Raw genomic sequence first — 18,508 nt, forward strand, 5'->3', positions numbered from 1 at the left:
AATTTTGGCAGTTTCAGTTGTGCCTACCTGCGGAACTTAAATATAATAAAGATTTTGACAACTTCACAATTCAACATATGTCTCCTTATTTACTGCTTGTCTTTAGTTATTTCAAAATCTTACATTGTGGGAACATGAAAAAGACCTTTCCTCACTAAGGTGCACAAGAAATGTTCTGCATTGCTAAAACATTTGTGGATAAACCAATAAAACAGCTTAAAAAAGGGATGGGTGGGGTGTGGCTTTGTAGCTTCTTTAAAACGTAGTTTAGGTAAACATGGCAATAAAACTTTGAGGCAGATAATGGTTTGTACAAACAAGTCATGCGATATAACATCTTCGTGCAATAAAGTACAGTTTTAGTGTAGTTTGTCTCCTTGCAGTCTAAATTAAGTGTTTTGTGGGAGAAATCTGTTATTTACATACAATAATCCATTATGACACTGCACAATACATTGCCCGTCCAAAATAAAGTTGCCACAGAATAAAGGGGCACACGCTTGAATATATTGTAGGACCGCCTTTAGCTACATCTGTAAATATAACTGTAAATATTGTGTATATATTAAGTCTATTTTATCTTATTAGTACACATTATTTGTTTTTGTTCTTAATGCATGCCTTATTTGATTTTATATATCTTGCTTTTATTATTGTTCATTGTTGTATGTTGCACTGAATCACCAAACCAAGTTCCCGGCCTGGGAATTTTCTTCACTGACAATGGCAATAAAGCTTTTCTGATTCAGAGCTTTGATTACAGCACACATTCACTGTGGCATAACTATGTAAGTAAGCTTCTGCAATATTAAAATACACAAAGCCTTCTCCAGCTCGTCCCAAACACTCTCACTTCACATCTGTACATTAGTTTCTGCTTCTCCTTTGATGTTTTCTCTGTTTGATGCCAATGATTTGATCCTTCTCAAACTGACATCTTTCCCATGACCACGGGGTTTGTCTCTCCACATAGTTGTTTCACAAAGTAGAAGCCACTAACTGCATTAGTTGGGTTTAAATATCGTGTTGCAGCTGAAAAGATCTTCACCTGCAGCAGTTCTCCAGTAGGAGGAGAGGATCTACTGTATCTGATTAGTTGAATCCAAATGGAGACTTTTTTGGACAGGCAGTGTATCTTTGCATTAACACTTGGCTTTCTCAATGACAAAGTGCAACAGGTAATCTTGTCTTTATGTAGTTTGCATGTCCAATGGCTCGTCCTGCTTGCGCCCAGTCATTCGGGTACATCTTGGGCAAGTTGTAGAGTTGTCATAGTAACAGTCCCTGAAGAGATACAAGAGAGAAACAGTATGTAATACAACACACTACCATGGGTCTATGAATGACTGTTACACCTAATGCCGTGGTTTGAAAACTTCACGTAATAATAGGGCTATATCACATTCATAATTTGGTGATGTCCAAGACTGAGATCTGATGACATAAAAACTCACCTGTGAAAGACAGCGGAGCAGTCCTCGCAGACTGAAGTGTGGCTGTCAAAAGGGAACAGGATGTCTCCCTCTTTGCACAATTCACACACAAATCCTTTGGCTTGGCATTTCTACACAAGATTTCAGTAAAAGTAGAGTTACAATGACATCGACTGAACACAGAGGTAAACAAAAAACACAAAAACAAAAATGTATGCACTAACCTCACAGTCTAATTTAATGTGCTTTGCAAATGTGGTATGAATCTCTGTGAGAGAACAGCTGAGGCGTCCACTGGAAATGTCAATCAGATCTTGAAGTGAATACATATCATCATTTTCCACAAAGTGCTGCCGTTCTTGAAGCTTTTGGAAAGGGATACAGTGCAATTATGCATAATATATATTAGCAATATATTCAGATCAAAACACTAAAACCGAGTAAGTCAGATGTTATATCCACAAGGGGCCGCTACTGCAAAAAGAAAATATTCAAAGGCATACTTTACATGACTGACCTGTAACAGAAGTCGAGCCTCCATAGCCTCCTTACAGGTGATAAAATAGGGCTTCATTAGGAGAATATCCTGACGAAGTTTCTGCAAGTAAAATAAAAACTATGTTAGTATTATGCACACAAATGACTTTAACATGTTTTCAATGCTTAATCTACATTAAACAAGAATACCCATGTACATCAATTGTTCTGATTTCACTTACCCTGATCTCAACCAGTTCTTCCACAAAGTTAAACAGTAGAGGGTTGATTTCTTTTAACTTAAGTACAGGTCGAGGCATCATAAGGGCCAAGTAACGTAGTGAAGAACGGCACACCTATAAAATAAATCATGTTAATCCACCAATCCAACAATCATAAAACAGCCATTTACCTTCCGTGATTCAAACTCCCAGTTGTGAATGACGCGTGCAGGGATGATGGCTGTGTCATTCCAGTGGCATGTGTTACAATAATACTGGCCTGTGTAGTCACATTGTCTGGCCTCACTTGGCACGCCCCCTTTAAAACACATTAGCATTATAAAGAGAGCATGATGTTCTTGTGACTTTGTTGACATTCACTTCAGTCAATTAAAAATTTCCATTTCATATTTCTATACACAGTTTAGTGCCCTTCAGTAGGTCCTTTTAGCTTCTGCCATTGGCCCTTGTGGTTTCTAGTCCTTTTACTCACTCAGTGAAACTGGCGTCCGACACTCAGCGCAGCGATAATCTTGTCGGTCCAGACCAATCTCAGGGCAGATACTGAGCTCGTACTCCGACTGATGGCTGACTTTGGACCTCACACAGGGTTTGTTTATCAAGTTCAGACATTTACTATGACAACGATAATAACATCCTAAAAGAAATTAAAAAAAAAGAGTGAAGGTATTTTCATCACATTAATAGTAGAATAAGCAGCCCTTGTATGTTTGGTTGAGTCATGAGTGCTGTGGTGAGGCCTATTAATAAAAACCCATGAACTTAAAACATCTTCTTTCAACAGATGTGTAACTGTCTACTGTAATATCTAAGAGCAATCAGATCTCCCATACCTCCTTACACCATGATGCATGCTGGAGGACCATTAACATTTGTTTTGGGTCTAGAGTGATCAAATGTTTAAGGAGCTGAGGAAAGGACTATGCTGAATATCCAAATCTGAATTCATGCTTTGCATCAAGTTGAATATGACAGTACTTTTACCTGTGCAGGTATACCATGTCTGGATGAGGCCCCAAATAATGGCACTACACTTGTCACACGTTTGTTTCACACTTTTGCTCTTTTCTTTAGAAAATCTGTGTTCCAACAGCATTCTCAAATTAGGCTCATCTTCCTCTGGATCCTTGAAAATAAGAAAAAATATATGAGCCCGTTCACTGTAGGGGCAATACACTAAAAAATGACCATGTCCAGACCATTAGTTACAGTTATGTGAAAGTAAGTTAATAAAAACCTTAAGAAAGCCTATTCCACTTAAAAATGAATAAATTTGATTTAATAAAATAAATGACACACTAAAGTCTGAAAATTACCCACAATAAGGACTTTTAGAAATATGGGAAACAGTTCAGACAAAGGGCTTTTATAATTATGGACAATATATATTAAATGTTGTGGTTGTAAAAAACACTACTGATTAACACAGTTGTTCTCAACCTTTTTCACCCACAACCTCCAAAATAACATTTGGTTTGCCGCGACCCCCAAACATAAAAAGTAAGCCACCCCCAAAGTGACAATCTAGCCTAGCTAGATAGATTACTTTGGTCGGCCAACAAATAATAACCTACATTTACCGCTGCATTTGAAGGGTGTTTATCAGTTTCAAATTTTCCCTCCAATAATCTGAGGATCCCTTGAAATAATTTTGAGACCCTCAGGTGGAGAACCACTAGATTAACAGATTGTAATGACATAACAGTTATAATTAATTATTATCAGGTAGTAATGCATTAGACCAAAACAAACAGATCAAACCTTGAGCTCTTGCAGCTTGAGGCGAAGGTGAATGAGTTTCACTACAGTGTCCTTCTGTCGCTCTGAGTGCTCTGGCAACTCCAAGATCAATTTCTTGCATTCCTCAATGGAAAGTTTCAGCTTTTCAATGTCGGAAGCTACAAATGAACCCTAAAACAGGGAAAAGAAAATGTCTAAATGTGGCAAAATCAGGTCCATGTAACATTAAAGAAATAGATACTGACCACAGGCCTAGAGAAGTGATCTTCAGCCAAACCCAGGTCCATGGTCCTGTCAGAGCTGTGGGTCCGAATCCCAGACAACAACTCTGGTCTGGATTCTGCTACAACAGAAGTAAGTCCTGGTCTTTACATACGAAGAGGGCAGACATCTGAAATTGTGCACTATAGTATTATGTAAAGCTTATCCAATAAACTATAGAAATAAGTGACTAAACCACCATTAAAGTTGGTGCGACCAAAGAAGAGGGACTTTGATTTAGTAATTAGTGTGTCGAGGTTTATATTTGACTAAAGCTACAGACCAAACAGTGCGTCCAAAGGTAGTTTTGAAATAAAAATATTGAAAACTGAAACCAATGATGGTCATAATGATCACTTTGTTGTACTTTGTTGTAAGCCCTTTCCATCGCAGTACAACATTACTGTTGCACAGGCTGCATGTAAACCCATAAAACATGTGCTATAAATAGTGAAACTAATCAGTCTGTGTCTGTCATACACTTGCTGACATTTCTGTGCAACAATGTACGATGTACATTAAGCAAAAAAAAAGCAGCTCTTTCAATAATAAACACAAAATCAGATTTTGGGCTAATTGTACAGACGTGTGCAGGTGTTGACAAGGAACATTACACAAAAATGGCAGAATAACGTGGCATGAAAATGAAAGAGATATAGCATTGCCTTTCAATTACAACAGTTGCTCTAAAATCCATTGATGCATGTAAACACACACCAAAACATCTGGTTATCAGATTTATCTAAATGTAGCCAATGATCACAACTTTATCTACCTGAACTCTGAACGGGTTGAACTGCACCACTGAACCAACAGGCACAAGTTGATTTAAGAACTCTCAAGTCAAAAGTCTCAGAGGGAAGTGATGTGTGTGGCAATCTTACGCTTATGTGATCTGAAACAGCTTTTGTTCTCAACTACACTTCTCCTTTCATAAGCTTATGTCTACTACACTAAAGCAGCGGTGTACAAACTATGTGTGTTTGTGGCCCAACTAATGTGGACCATTAGACCATTAGACTGGGCCCTTAGACTTTTTACTGCATATTTAAGTAATTCTACCTCTATAACCTCAATAAAACATCACATTGTGATAAAGACATAAGAACAATGTTACAAAGCCTTAAAAGTACAGTGGGTCTGTCATGTTTCTGTACCCACTGTGTAGACCACTTGCCTGTGAAAAGTTTAGACACCCCTGTACTTAAGTTAATAGAATATGGAATGTAAGTTTAATGGGTCCTATAGTATAAGGTGTATTTGGGATGAACTGGATGGTATATAGGTATTAAGGTATAAACAGAAGGTGTAGAAAAAGTGCCTGAAGTTAAGCCGGACTCTTCCTGAGCCCAGAACATCGAGGTCTACTACGTTTTGGTGGAAGTGCAGATCTTGGTATACTCCCCACACATCACTGTCTTACACGCTTAGTAATTATACTTTTCAACTGTTCTATAAGGTCTACGCTGTGTGCAAAACAGACGTAAATTATTAATGTTCTACAGACATCTATGTTGGATCTGCACAGTCCCCACATTTCACATCACTTCCTATAAGTGATCTGTTCTTTTCTTCTGTATCTACCTCTGTATCTACCGGCGTTGCATCAATGAAATTTCCCCATGTGGGACAATAAAGGAATATCTTATCTTATCTTATTTGAGGCTTTTGTCCAGATCTAAAGTAGAACATGACAGAACTCGGAACTAATCACCTGTGCATTCATCGCTTTTCCTTTTTTTTTTTACCATTTTATTTTTCATTGGAACATAGAACACAAACTAAACAACAAAATAACAACAGAAGAGGGGATGAAATAAAAGCACAAGCAAAATAAACAAAATGGTGGAAGAAAAACAAAAACACCCGGAAGGACGAGTTGAAAATGTGGGAGTGGCATCAGAGAAGAAAGAAATAATATTATACATACCCATATACACACATACAAGATAATTGTGCCATTTTGACCATTGTCTTTTAAATTAGTCTATTTTTAAGTTGAGTCCTGAGGTTATTTTGTATGTCTGTTATGATATTTGTCCAGTCCTGTGTCATTGGGGTGGTTTGAGTCATCCATTTTTGTGGGAGAGCCTTCTTCCCAGCCGCCAGGAGTATATTCCAGAGAGTCTTCAATTGTGTCCATTGTGGGAGGTTTGATGCCCAAGTATATTATTCTAAAATTAAAATGGATGGTGGTGTTAAAAACAATCTGCATTGTTTTGTTCATTTCCGTCCAGTATTTTTCTATGATGTGACCAAAACACATGATAATGGTTTTCCTCTTGGCATCCACAATGTCTCCAGCACTCCCTGTGAATAATGTACACTCTGTACACATGTTGTTCTGAAGAAACGGGTCACATTCTTCTAACAGAACTCTCGCCAAACATGGGACCCCAATGTGATGTACAGATCCGTTTCCAGTCCTCGTCCGTCAAAACTGTTTTAGCCTCTTCTTCCCACTTCTTCCCACTCCATATAATAACTTAGTAGATTGTCTGTCCAAATCATTAATGCGCTTATATACTTTTGATATTATTCCCTTTGAAAGTTCTGATGTATAAGCCTTGATAAAGATTTCAATCAGAGGGCTATAGTCGTTATTTTTGCATTATTTCTTGATTATAATAGTTCCTTTGTAAATATCTATAAAAATCCATTTCATTTGATTTTCCTTTACAATCTGGTAATAAATTCAAATGCGTTTGGTTGCCCATATCTTGAATGTCTGATCAATGCAGTTTGGCTTAAAACTTTGGTCATATGCCAACCAGTTTAAGATTTTAACATATTTAGTTTATATGTTTTTGTTCACTTGTTCCATGTCGTGAGCACTGATTTTACCCAGGGATTCTCTAAGTCCTCCAAGTGACTCAGCTGTTTGTCATCTGCGAGTCGGGTCTGTAAAAGAACCCCCGGCACAACACCACCGGAACATTCCATGTTTTTCCATTGTTGTCCAGGTCACACCAGTGCAGCATTGCTCTGATTTGAGCTGAAATAAAGTCACTCTTCAGGCAGAGAAGGCCTCAACCTCCAGGTCCTGAAACGGAAAATCCTGAAACGGATTAAAGGTTTTTTACCTTGCCATATAAATCGAGACATTTTTTTAATCCACTAATCAAACAGCTGTTTTGGATAGAAATTGATAGTGTCTGGAACAGATAGAGAAATTTGGGCAAAATATTAATTTTAACAGTTTCAATCCTTTGGCTTAGAAATTAGGTATGGAATAAGGTTCCATGTTGCCTTCATCGCTTTTCCACGTCATCCACGAAGGTCCCAACTCGAGAACGCACAAATTTTTCCAAGGTCTGTTTGGTCTTGTTTATATTTGTCCTCTGTGGATTGTGTGGAAGTACTACAAACCTCACTAAACAGGCCCAGGCAGCAATACTGTGGTAAATAAATAAGTTCACTTGATTTTCCCCAACATCACTTACCTTGCTTTGGAGCAGGCTTTCCTTCTTGGGGGTCATCATCGTCCTCTCCACGATCAAAGGGATTGAGTCGGGTCTGTCGAAATTGTGCTAGCCTCTCATCAAACTCCATTACTGGCTACATCTGAAAAACCACACACATTTTCCTACAATTCACTTAAAATATTTTCTAAATGTATATATATATATATATATATATATATATATATATATATATATATATATATATATATACAATTAATAATGTAATCATGTTTTAAAGACAACTTAAAAGGTTGCAATTGCAATTGTATCAAAATGTCAAAAAAGAAGGAGGAGGAGGATGCGTCTCAAGCCTGTCTCACAGGGAGGAGACCTGCTGGAGCAGGAGGACGTGTCATAGCCTGCTCCCGAGTCCAGCAGAGATGGATGGATAAGTTTTAAATCTATTTTTAGTGGGACAACTGGACAGGGCAACTGAATGAAAAACAAGAAATTCAGAAAGGTGATTTTCAGTGGACTTTACGCCTTAACAACTAAATAACAGAAACTATTTCATGATTGTGTGTTGTCTTTTTTACACATGTATATAGGGCATTGCATTTGACCAAATCCTTCACAGAGCAGGGATCCTCTCGATTTTACACAAACACTTTGACTTTTATCATTGTAGAATCCATATAAGGCCTGAGAGAGCAAACACTCTTCAGAAGCAAAAGGCATTTTATTTGTTTATTTTAAGTGCGCCGTGCACATCCGTGCGTGAAAAGAAGCATCATCATTGCCTCACCGACTCTAACCAATGAGAATTGGCTGGAATTGTATTCCTCAAGTAGTAGTTCGAAATATTATTAATTTAACAGTGCAAATACATCACATTATATATACATACGGTCCTATATTCGTAACTAAAGCAGCTCTCTGTGCGTGTAGCATCCTCCCTGGATAGCCGCTAACAGATGCTAAGCCTTACGTCAAACATTCACCTGTTATCTGTGTGTAAATGCCACCCATGTCCCGGGTGGAATAAAACGGAAACCTACCACGTTGTTGTCTTTTTATTCATAAATGTTATTACTGCATCCGATATCTTTGCTGTCTGCGCTTATGAGGTGCACAGTTCAGTTCAGCTGGTGTTGTTTTGTCTCTGACAGCGTCACAGTCACGTGGTCACACATCAAGTTCCTGTCTGAACTTTCACAATAAACCTAGAACCGCAGTAATTTTACATAGTCGCCTGAGAACGTAATGAGTCAAATATCAAAACTGCTATAATTCGGGTGATTTTCCCTAAAACGCCTAATTTTCTCCGAATATAAAATGAAACTGGGCTTTTTGTGGCGCTGGGGCTGTAGTTTTGATGTTTGTTCTCTTTTTTCATTAAAAGTGGAAACAAGCTCTGCACCATGGATCTAGCGCTAAACCGAAGAATTGATCTGGGCTGGGAGATTCTGACTTCATAACAACATTTGTACAGTTTGTGGGACTAAATGTTTTTGTAGAGTAAAAGTTGTACAGAAATACACGGGAACAGTTTTTTTTTTTTTTTCAAGAAAAAAAAAATCACATTCAAGTTGATTTATTTCGATTCAACTAAAATGGTAATGTCAAATAAAATGTTTTTTTCCAATTGGTCTTATGAGGTGTATCTGAAAACTTCGATCGTAATTTTACACTTTACACACTTTTTTTCTCATTTAATATGAGAAAATACATCTTCCTAATGCCTTGTACTACTTAAACAACATAAACTGAATGAAGATAGTCAAGTTTCATGAGAAGAACATCCACTAGATTCATAAAACTGAAGGAGTCCGCAAAAAACTGACTGATTTGACAACATGTGTGAACGTTGCTGAAATTTGAACAAACATGTTTCTATCCAGGTGAAAATAGATGCTACATGTTTTACATAATTTCACTCCCAACCCCCAAACTAATCCCTCATCTCCCCGTTTCCCCCTCCTGTCTCTGGTTCTAGATTCTGCCTTCCACCTCTTCCTCTCCAGAGCTCCTCCAGTGTTTCTCTCCTTCTCCTTTGCCACTCCCTGAATTTTTATTCTAATTCATTATTTAGCATATTTTGCTTTATATTTGACCCTTCAAAGTGCTAGTGTCACAACATTGTCTACAGCTCATAAAATAAGTGGAAACTGTCAATACTATTTTATATTTTATTATTTATTGCATAATACATTTTTGTAGAAATGAGGGAAACTTTTGACCAAGTTGATTGGTCAATTCAGTCAAACTGTAAAGTCAACTGCATCACACACCCAAGTTGACGTTGTAAATTATGTTATTCATACTTTATTTGGGTATAGTATATGCAACTTAAACCACAAAATGACTATAAGTTCCGAAGCAATATTTACTATCACATTTAGAGGCTACAGGTGGATTTGTCAACTCTGTCAGACAGCAAATCTGATGTATTTGTAGCCAGGCAACATATTTAATTTTATAAACTCTAACAATGTTTTAGAAAGGACTTTATATTGGGTTTTTAAGTTTTTGGTCCTTATGTCTTGATGTCTTGGATTGATAATTTTTAATTTAGTTAATTTTATTGTAGTTAATTTTTATCTTTGCACTCTTCTCTTTTGTTTGTGATTTTATTAGTTTAGAAAATCAGTTGGATTGATAATTCTTAATTTAGTTAATTTTATTGTATTTCTGTAATTTCTTTGTGATTTGAATGCATTTTTCCTGCTGTGTGAAGCACTTTGAATTGCCTTGTGTATGAAATGTGCTCTACAAATAAACTTGCCTTGCCTTGCCTTGCCTATGTTGGTGCAATCCCTCATTCATCCAGGAGTGTTCCATTGTAGAAAAAGATTCAGAAAAAGACAGTGACAGTCAAAATAGTGAGGAGGGCACAGGCTGGTGTTCTGGTGCAGTGGTAACAACCTGGAGCTCCACGCCCAGAAGACAGTGGAGATGATCGTGGACTTCAGGAAAGTCACAGCCCCCCAGCGCCCCCTCACCATCACAGACTCTCCCATCTCCACTGTGGACTCCCTCCACTTTCTTATCACCACCATCACCCTCAAATGGGGGCTCACCATCAGCTCCCTCATCTAGAAGGCCCAGCAGAGGATGTACTTCCTGCTAAAAAATCGTCCATTCCACCTTTAACACCTGCCACTTTAACTATTATTTAATCACTCACTGTACTCTTATTCTTATCTTTTATTTATTTTTTTATCTTATAGCTTATTGTTATTTTTTATCCCATAGTAGATTTAAATTGTTTCTCTTTTGACTTATTCATTGTTGCACCGAATCACCAAGACAAGTTATGTTTGTGAATTCTGTTCATTGTCAATGGCAATAAACCCTTTCTGATTCTGATTCAATCTGTTTCAATCCAAATAATATATCAAAACAGGCAATCAAAAAGGAAAAAAACAAAAAACGTTTTATAGAGGCAAACTTTTTCACATTTTCACCAAGTCCTGGTGTTTATCATAATGTTGCGTAACACTAATAATACTGATTAAATGTGATTGATCCATCTGGTTTAACTTCAGACACACACTAATAGCATTAACAGTGTGCACTATAAATCACATTTAGACACATGTTTTTTCATTAAATGTGTCATTTAAAAACAGGATGAATGTATGAGCATTTATTCCTGTTGGAAATCCCCTCATTAGTGTGATTTAGAGAAGTGAACTTGATCATGAGTTTAGAATGAAGCATTTGAAGAATATCGGCCTGTGTATAATATCAATGGTCCTTCTGTTTAGTGCATTGGTCTGTTTATAACCAGAAAAAAAAAAAACATGCTTGATTTAAATGTCTTGAATCAATGGGCGTTTTTTGTGGCTATTGTTTTAGATCTAAACTAGCTTCACTAGCTTATCCTTTTATTTATTTTTTCCTCCATTCCCTATTAAGATATGAGAGGAGTTTTGTTAATAAGAGTGTTTTGTTTTGTTTATAAGAGTTCTTCTATTAAGAGTGTTTTTTTTTTAACTTATAAGTTATCAGTCCTTTCCCCCTCCCCTGTATCTACTGCGTTGTAACGATTTATTTGTTCACTACTACTACTACTACTACTACTACTACTACTACTAAGTAGTAGTGTTTAGTTACATGGATAACTGCATTAAAATGCATTTTGTAACATATTCCATTACTTGGTCTGAAAACTTTCGCTTTGCATTATATTATAGTGTGAAAACACAACATAGGATAAAAACAGATATTTGGTTTTGTTTCACCGTTTGTTATTCATTTATTTATTGGATAAAAAAATCTTTTAACACATATTAGAGAAAGAAAAACATACCCTCACTATAAGAGCTATGTGTTGGTAACGTGGGTGTGGGTCTTTCCCAAGGGTCTTGACCCTCTGGGTCGGTGGACTAGCGCTCTGTCCACTGAGCCATTGCCCCTGCAGAGAAATAGACAGCAAGTAACATTTTGGAGAAGATGACATTAATGTATTTTAGAACATTGCTGCATTATTGCGTTTTAAGTTTTACATTTATACTTTATGGTGAATAATAACACTTAGCTTAATTTACTGACACAATATGTATAACTGTAGATATTTCTATTCAAGAAATTCAAGAAAATGTACATCAATGCAACACAGTGTGGGGTTTGTGAAAATACCCTCCAGCAGCAGAGACAATGGCAGCTCTGTTTATAAGAAGTCATGAGCAAAACATGATTTTGTTTTTTTAAGGAAGCTAATTTCACACTGCATCTCCTCATAATCCTGAAACAGAAGGTTTCAATTCATGTAGTCTAATTTTGGCAGACATTCTAATCATGGGACCCCATGTAACATAAGATAAGATAATCCTTTATTGTCCCACATGGGGAAATTCCATTGATGCAACGCAGGTAGATACAGAGATAGATACAGAAGAAAAGAACAAATAACTCATAGGAAGCCTGAAAAACACTCCCAGTAGAGGATCTCTTATAAAAATCTTAGGATGTTCGACGGGATAACGTGACGATCTCCGGGTAAGACGACTGTTCTCCGCAGTTTCATGAGTTCCTCCTTTGTGTAAACGCGGTACGGCGCCGGCCGGGGGGGGGCGCAGGGGGGCCAAAAATGCTAAGTTTAAGTAAAGCTTCTCTTGTTCAGCAATACTATACATTAGCCTTGACATAGTAGTTGGAAACTGAGTGGTATTTTTTGTATTTAGTCATTTACATAACTGATTATATACACATTATAAAATATACCGGCTTTAGTATTATGATAAAATTATTGGTGTAAAGTAACTTTAGCACAGTTCCCATGAAGAATTAGTGATGGATAGAGGGATAGAAATTGACAGCACCTTTAACAACCCTAAAGACAAGCCTTTCCAGAAGGCCAATTGATCATTTAATCATCTTCTCTCCAGAATCACCATTAAGTAATCTTCAACCCCCTTCTTTCATTTATAACATTCAATCCATGGGTTTCAGAGTGAGGAAAATGAAGCACCGTTGTCACGTCAATGAAAAGTTAAAACAAATTATGAGATGATCTGTTGAATGAGCAAAAGTACTCAAAATATCACCTAAAAACAGAAAGTTGAAATCCTTAAATTAGTGACATAATCTTCTTGATGGGACTTATTTAGCCATAGACTTAAATTAAAAAAAAAAAAAAAAACATTTACAACTCATGGAAAAATGCACCATGTGAAATGCACATTTTTGGAAGTAATGATTTGTCTATAAGTGCATTGTGTCTCTCACGATATAATAAGAGAAGACTGGAAGTGCGAGCGTTCCTGCTTCTGCTTCAGTCAATGCTACACTCAGGAGAGGACTTGGAGGTATTCCTTAGCTTGAGCTCCTCTAATACTCACCCTGAAGGAGCAAAATGTCAGACCCCGAAGCACCAGGAGCATAGGATTAATTCCTGCAGGGTCTTGCGCAGCTCCTGGCTGCGGTATGCGTAAATGAGCGGGTCAATTAACGAGTTACAGATGATAAGAATGAGAAAAAGATTGAAGTTTCGGAAGAAACAGGTGCAAAATGGGCTCGTGGGACACATGAGGATGAGGATGAGGTGGAGGAAGAACGGACCCCAGCAAACGATGAAGACCCCTAACAGGATGGTGAGGGTCATGGCGCCTTTCATACTCGTGGACTGACGCCGCCTCTTATTGAACGCCACAATGCGACGTGAGTGGACGTGCGCGAGCAGGAACATGTGCAGGTAGAGCACGGCGTTGAACACTAGAGTTGTGAAGAAAAAAGTGACGAGACACACAATGACGGCGTTGTCCGTGTGGTACACAATGAAGAGGATGCTGGACGCGATGCTGGCGAGCCACACCACGACGATGATGGCGGTGGCGCGCTGTGTGGTCATGATGCTGTGGTAGCGCAGCGCGTAGAAGATGGTGATGTAACGGTCCGCGGCGATGGTGCTCAGGAAGGACAAGGACGACACCACGGAGCTGCAGATCATCACGTCAATGATGTTGTCCAGGTGACCCAGCATCCCCGGGTGCACGTCCAGGAGCCCGTGGTCGTTGAGCAGCATGAAAATGGTCTCGACGACGTTACTGACACTGACCAGCATGTCGGAGACGGCCAGGCAGCAGATGAAGTAGTACATGGGCGAGTGCAGGTTACGGTTCTTTATTATGGCCATCACAACCAAGATGTTTTCCACCAAACTGATGAGACCCAGGGCCAGGAACAGCTCCTGGGGGATGAGGATCTGGACGCAGCCCGGAGAGTTGCGCTCCCCCGCAGAAGAGTTTGTTTCGTTGTCTTCCATAGAGTCATTGTATAAATAGAAGTCCACGTGGAGGATGGGATTGTGTGACCCGTTGGTCATTTCGACACCTTCTGAACACAGTGTCGTTTGGAGAAAGTTAATGCGCGGTTTAATGCTGGAACTTTTCAGTATCAGTTCATTCAAGAAAGTTCACCAAATCATCAGCCTCCTTTAAATTCCAAACTATCAGTATTTGTGGGAAAAAACAATGATTCGCTTCTGCTTTCAGGTGTTGGTTACATTTACGCACACAAAAACACAAAAACTTGTTTGTTGTAGTTCTTCTGACGCGATTAGTAGTTCGACCTGATGTGATTCAGGCAAAAACGGTTCTCAAAGGTGCATGATGGTCTCACTCTTGGGGGCAATGTCCTGTGAGCGTCGCGCCGGGCCTGGTGCGTCCTCTGGTGCGTCTTCATGTGGGTCTCATTGTGGGTCTCTTTGTGGATCTCCTAGTGGGTCTCCTTGTGGGTCTCCTTGTGGATCTCCTTTTGGATCTCCTGGTGAGTCCTCTGGGAGTGGAGAACAGTGTTGACCGTGGATGTTGTTCAAACACAGCTCCTCCTTCCTCTCACAGATGGGTTTGGCCCCCACAATGCCACAGAGACAGCTCTCATTAAGCGGTTATACAATATTTGTCTAAATTGACTCCAAATACACACTTAAAAGTGCTGGTCTGTTGCATCTACAATAACGTCTCTGATGACTTCTGACCAAAGTTTGTCTGAGTTTGTTTTTAATTAAGTTTACGTATTTTCTTTTACAAAACCAGATTAGCATCTGCTGGTTGTAAGTGGTTTGAAATCACAGAACACGCAGATCCCGGAGGCACAGATATGAAAGCCCTTCTATACTGCAAAAGGATCACATGAAAATGTTTCATAACCTTAGCCATAGCTCCAGGTGAACTAAGAACAATGACATCATTTGTAGTCACACTGAGCGATCATGTGGCTCCCTTCCCAGCCATTTTGAAAGTCTGATCAAATCAGGCATTAAGATGGCTCCACTCACGCCCAATATAGCAAGGGCTATGTCAGTACCGACTACACCAACAAAAGCCCCACCACCCATCCAACCTCGCCTTTCACCTGGTATCTCCCATAGCTAGGATGCACTGGGTCTCAGCGTTGCCGGGACTTATTGTCACATTAAAAATCAAACCAACCCGGGGCCCTATGTAAAAAGAGCCCCCCCTAGTGCAATTTCTGTAGTCACATCATCACAGAGATGGAAAAAACAAAATGTGAGTCAGGCCCAATCTGAGAAATGTGATTCATATTCCCTGTGAAAAGATAAAGCCCAGTCTCACTGAAACTAGTCTGAAACTTGCTGTGCTAAATGTCAGATGCTTATGTAACAAATCTCTCTTAATTAATAATTTTATTTCTTCTTATAATCTTGATTGTATGTTTTTAACTGAAACATGGCTTGACAAAAACACAGGAAATGTAGTTCTGATAGAATCTGCTCCACCCAACTTTAAGTTTGAATCTGAAACACGAGAAAACAAAAAAGCGGGTGGAGTCTGTGCTGTCTTTAGAGATGAAATAATTACCCGCAGGTTGTCTTTTGGGGTGTTTTCATCATTTGAGTATGTATCCTTTAAAATGGAGCTAAAACGGTCTCCATCCATTCTCTTCATTGTTTTATACAAGCCTCCCCAGCACTGCCAACGTTTTATTGATGATTTTACTGAGATGCTTTCAGTCGTATGCACAGACTTTGATGGTTTGGTCATTACAGGTGATTTCAATGTGCATGTTGATAATATTTGTGACAGAAACTCTAAAGAGCTTGATGCTGTCCTTGAAACCTTCAGTCTTACTCAGCATGTGAGAGGCCCCACCCACAGCAAAGGACACACTCTAGATCTCATAATTACAAAGGGGGTAAATATTTCAAATGTTAATGTGATCGATGTTGCTCTGTCTGATCATTTCTGTGTCTTCTTTGACCTGTCTGTTTCTCCCAAACCTCCGGTTGGTCCTGCAGTTGTTCAGAGGAGACACATAAGTGATGGCACAGGTGCACTGTTTATGGAAATGATAAACTTTGAAAATGTCTCATGTTCTAATGTAAATGATTTGTTGAACTCTGTTACATCTAGTGTTTTGAATGTTCTGGACACCATCGCCCCTATAAAGGCTAAAATGGTTAAAAATAAGCAGAAGGCGCCGTGGAGAAATGATGATTCGGTCAGGGCACAGAAAAGGGAGTGCCGCAGGGCCGAACGGAAATGGCGCAAGTCAAAGCTCCAGGTTCAAAAAGAGATTTACAAAGAAAAGCTGAACATGTACAACTTAATCTTATGTAGAACTAGGGAAAGATATTTTTCTGAAATAATTGGAAGCTGCAGTAACAACTCGCGTGTCCTGTTTGCCACAGTAAACAGATTAACAAACCCTCCAGCTCAGCTGCCGTTAGAACTCATTTCCACATCCAAGTGTAATGAGTTTGCATTATTCTTTAATGACAAAGTTCAGGGCATTAAAAATGCTATAAATCCCACAATGCAAAAAATTACCCTAAAACCACCAAGACACTTAGAGCTAACTCACTTTGCACCAGTAACTGACAAAACTGTCCATGAGATCATCACCAGTCTGAGTTCATCTACATGCTGCCTTGATGTGTTACCCACCAAATTTCTAAAGTCTGTGCTGAACAGTTTGTTAGCACCATTCACTCACATAGTTAACATGTCGCTTCAATCTGGAACATTCCCAATGTCTTTGAAAACTGCGGTCATAAAGCCTCTCCTAAAGAAGAGCAGTCTTGATGCCGCAGTACTGAGTCATTACCGGCCCATTTCTAATCTGCCATTTTTGGGCAAAGTCCTTGAAAAGGTTGTTTACCAACAGCTCACAGATTTCCTCTTAATAAACAACTCATTTGATGTTTTTCAGTCAGGTTTTAGACCTCATCACAGCACTGAGACTGCTCTTGTCAAGGTGACAAATGACATCCGCCTGAGCACTGACACAGGCAAAGCCTCAGTCTTAATTCTGTTAGATCTGAGTGCTGCTTTTGACACTGTCGATCATGGGATCCTCTTACAGAGACTAGAGGACTGGGTGGGTATCACTGGCACTGCCCTAAACTGGTTAAGGTCCTATCTGGAAGACAGGAAGTACTTTGTTGAAATTGGTAGCTGTGTCTCAGACCACATGACCCTGACCTGTGGAGTGCCCCAAGGGTCAGTCCTGGGTCCCCTTCTGTTCAACCTCTACATGCTGCCGTTGGGTCAGTTGATACGCAGTGAAAATGTGTCCTATCACAATTATGCAGACGACACTCAGATCTATGTTTCACTATCGGCAGGTGACTCTGGACCAGTGGATTCACTCTGTCACTGCATCCAACAGATCAGTTTGTGGATGCAAAACAACTTTCTCCAGCTGAACTCAGACAAGACTGAAATAATCGTTTTTGGCCCACAGAAACAAAGAGAAAGTGTTAGCGGTCACCTCCAGAGTCTCGCTCTAAAACCTACAAACCAAATTAGAAATCTGGGGGTAATAATGGACTCAGACTTGAACTTTAATAGCCACGTCAAATCAATAACATCAGCAGCTTTTTACCATCTAAAAAACATTGCCAAAATCAAAAATATAGTGTCAAAACCAGATTTAGAGAGACTTATCCATGCGTTTGTCTCCAGTAGATTAGACTACTGTAACGGCCTGCTCACTGGCCTCTCCAAACGAGCTGTAAAACAGCTGCAGTACATCCAGAACGCTGCTGCTCGGGTCCTGACTAGAACCAGGAAGTACCATCACATTAGTCCTGTTCTCAGGTCTCTGCACTGGCTCCCTGTGGCTCAGAGAATAGACTTTAAAGCAGCTCTGCTTGTGTACAAGTCTCTCCATGGCCTAGCACCAAAGTACATCTTGGATATGTTAGTGCCATATGAACCATCTCGGACTCTGAGGACCTCAGGGACCGGCCTCCTGCTGGTGCCCAGAGTCAGGACAAAACATGGGGAATCTGCGTTTCAGTTTTATGCAGCTAAAATCTGGAACAGTCTTCCTGAAGATGTGAGACAGGCTTCTACTCTGACAATGTTCAAATCTAAGCTAAAAACAGTTTTGTTTAGCTGCGCATATGACTGAAGGGATTTTTTTCTTTGCACTCTTCTCTTTTGTTTGTGATTTTATTAGTTTAGAAAATCAGTTGGAT

At 39.2% G+C, this 18,508-nt stretch overlaps 2 protein-coding genes across 3 annotated transcripts; both read right to left on the minus strand.

Moving 5' to 3' along the window:
* Positions 1-834: 834 nt before the first annotated feature.
* Positions 835-8,734, minus strand: def8 (differentially expressed in FDCP 8 homolog). 2 transcript variants are annotated; one of them, XM_072465718.1, is made up of 12 exons: positions 8,616-8,734; positions 7,597-7,717; positions 4,138-4,235; positions 3,914-4,063; positions 3,137-3,278; positions 2,625-2,789; positions 2,323-2,450; positions 2,153-2,266; positions 1,951-2,031; positions 1,658-1,798; positions 1,455-1,564; positions 835-1,284 (listed from the first exon to the last, which is right to left on the minus strand). In XM_072465718.1, exons 2-12 carry the CDS (start codon positions 7,703-7,705, stop codon positions 1,191-1,193), a joined length of 1,332 nt encoding a protein of 443 aa, XP_072321819.1. In that variant the 5' UTR covers positions 7,706-7,717; positions 8,616-8,734; the 3' UTR covers positions 835-1,190. The 2 variants fall into 2 exon arrangements, with proteins under 2 accessions (XP_072321819.1, XP_072321820.1); XM_072465719.1 differs by having other exon boundaries at positions 1,064-1,284; positions 4,138-4,232.
* A 4,578-nt stretch (positions 8,735-13,312) lies between these two features.
* mc1r (melanocortin 1 receptor) lies at positions 13,313-14,452 on the minus strand. The gene has a single exon (XM_072465725.1). It carries the CDS (start codon positions 14,384-14,386, stop codon positions 13,421-13,423), a length of 966 nt encoding a protein of 321 aa, XP_072321826.1. The 5' UTR covers positions 14,387-14,452; the 3' UTR covers positions 13,313-13,420.
* Between the last annotated feature and the right edge of the window lie 4,056 nt (positions 14,453-18,508).

The sequence above is a fragment of the Eucyclogobius newberryi genome, unplaced genomic scaffold (genome assembly GCF_026437365.1).
Source record: "Eucyclogobius newberryi isolate DKJ021-1_F unplaced genomic scaffold, fEucNew1.0.hap1 SCAF_5, whole genome shotgun sequence".
Taxonomy (NCBI): domain Eukaryota; kingdom Metazoa; phylum Chordata; class Actinopteri; order Gobiiformes; family Gobiidae; genus Eucyclogobius; species Eucyclogobius newberryi.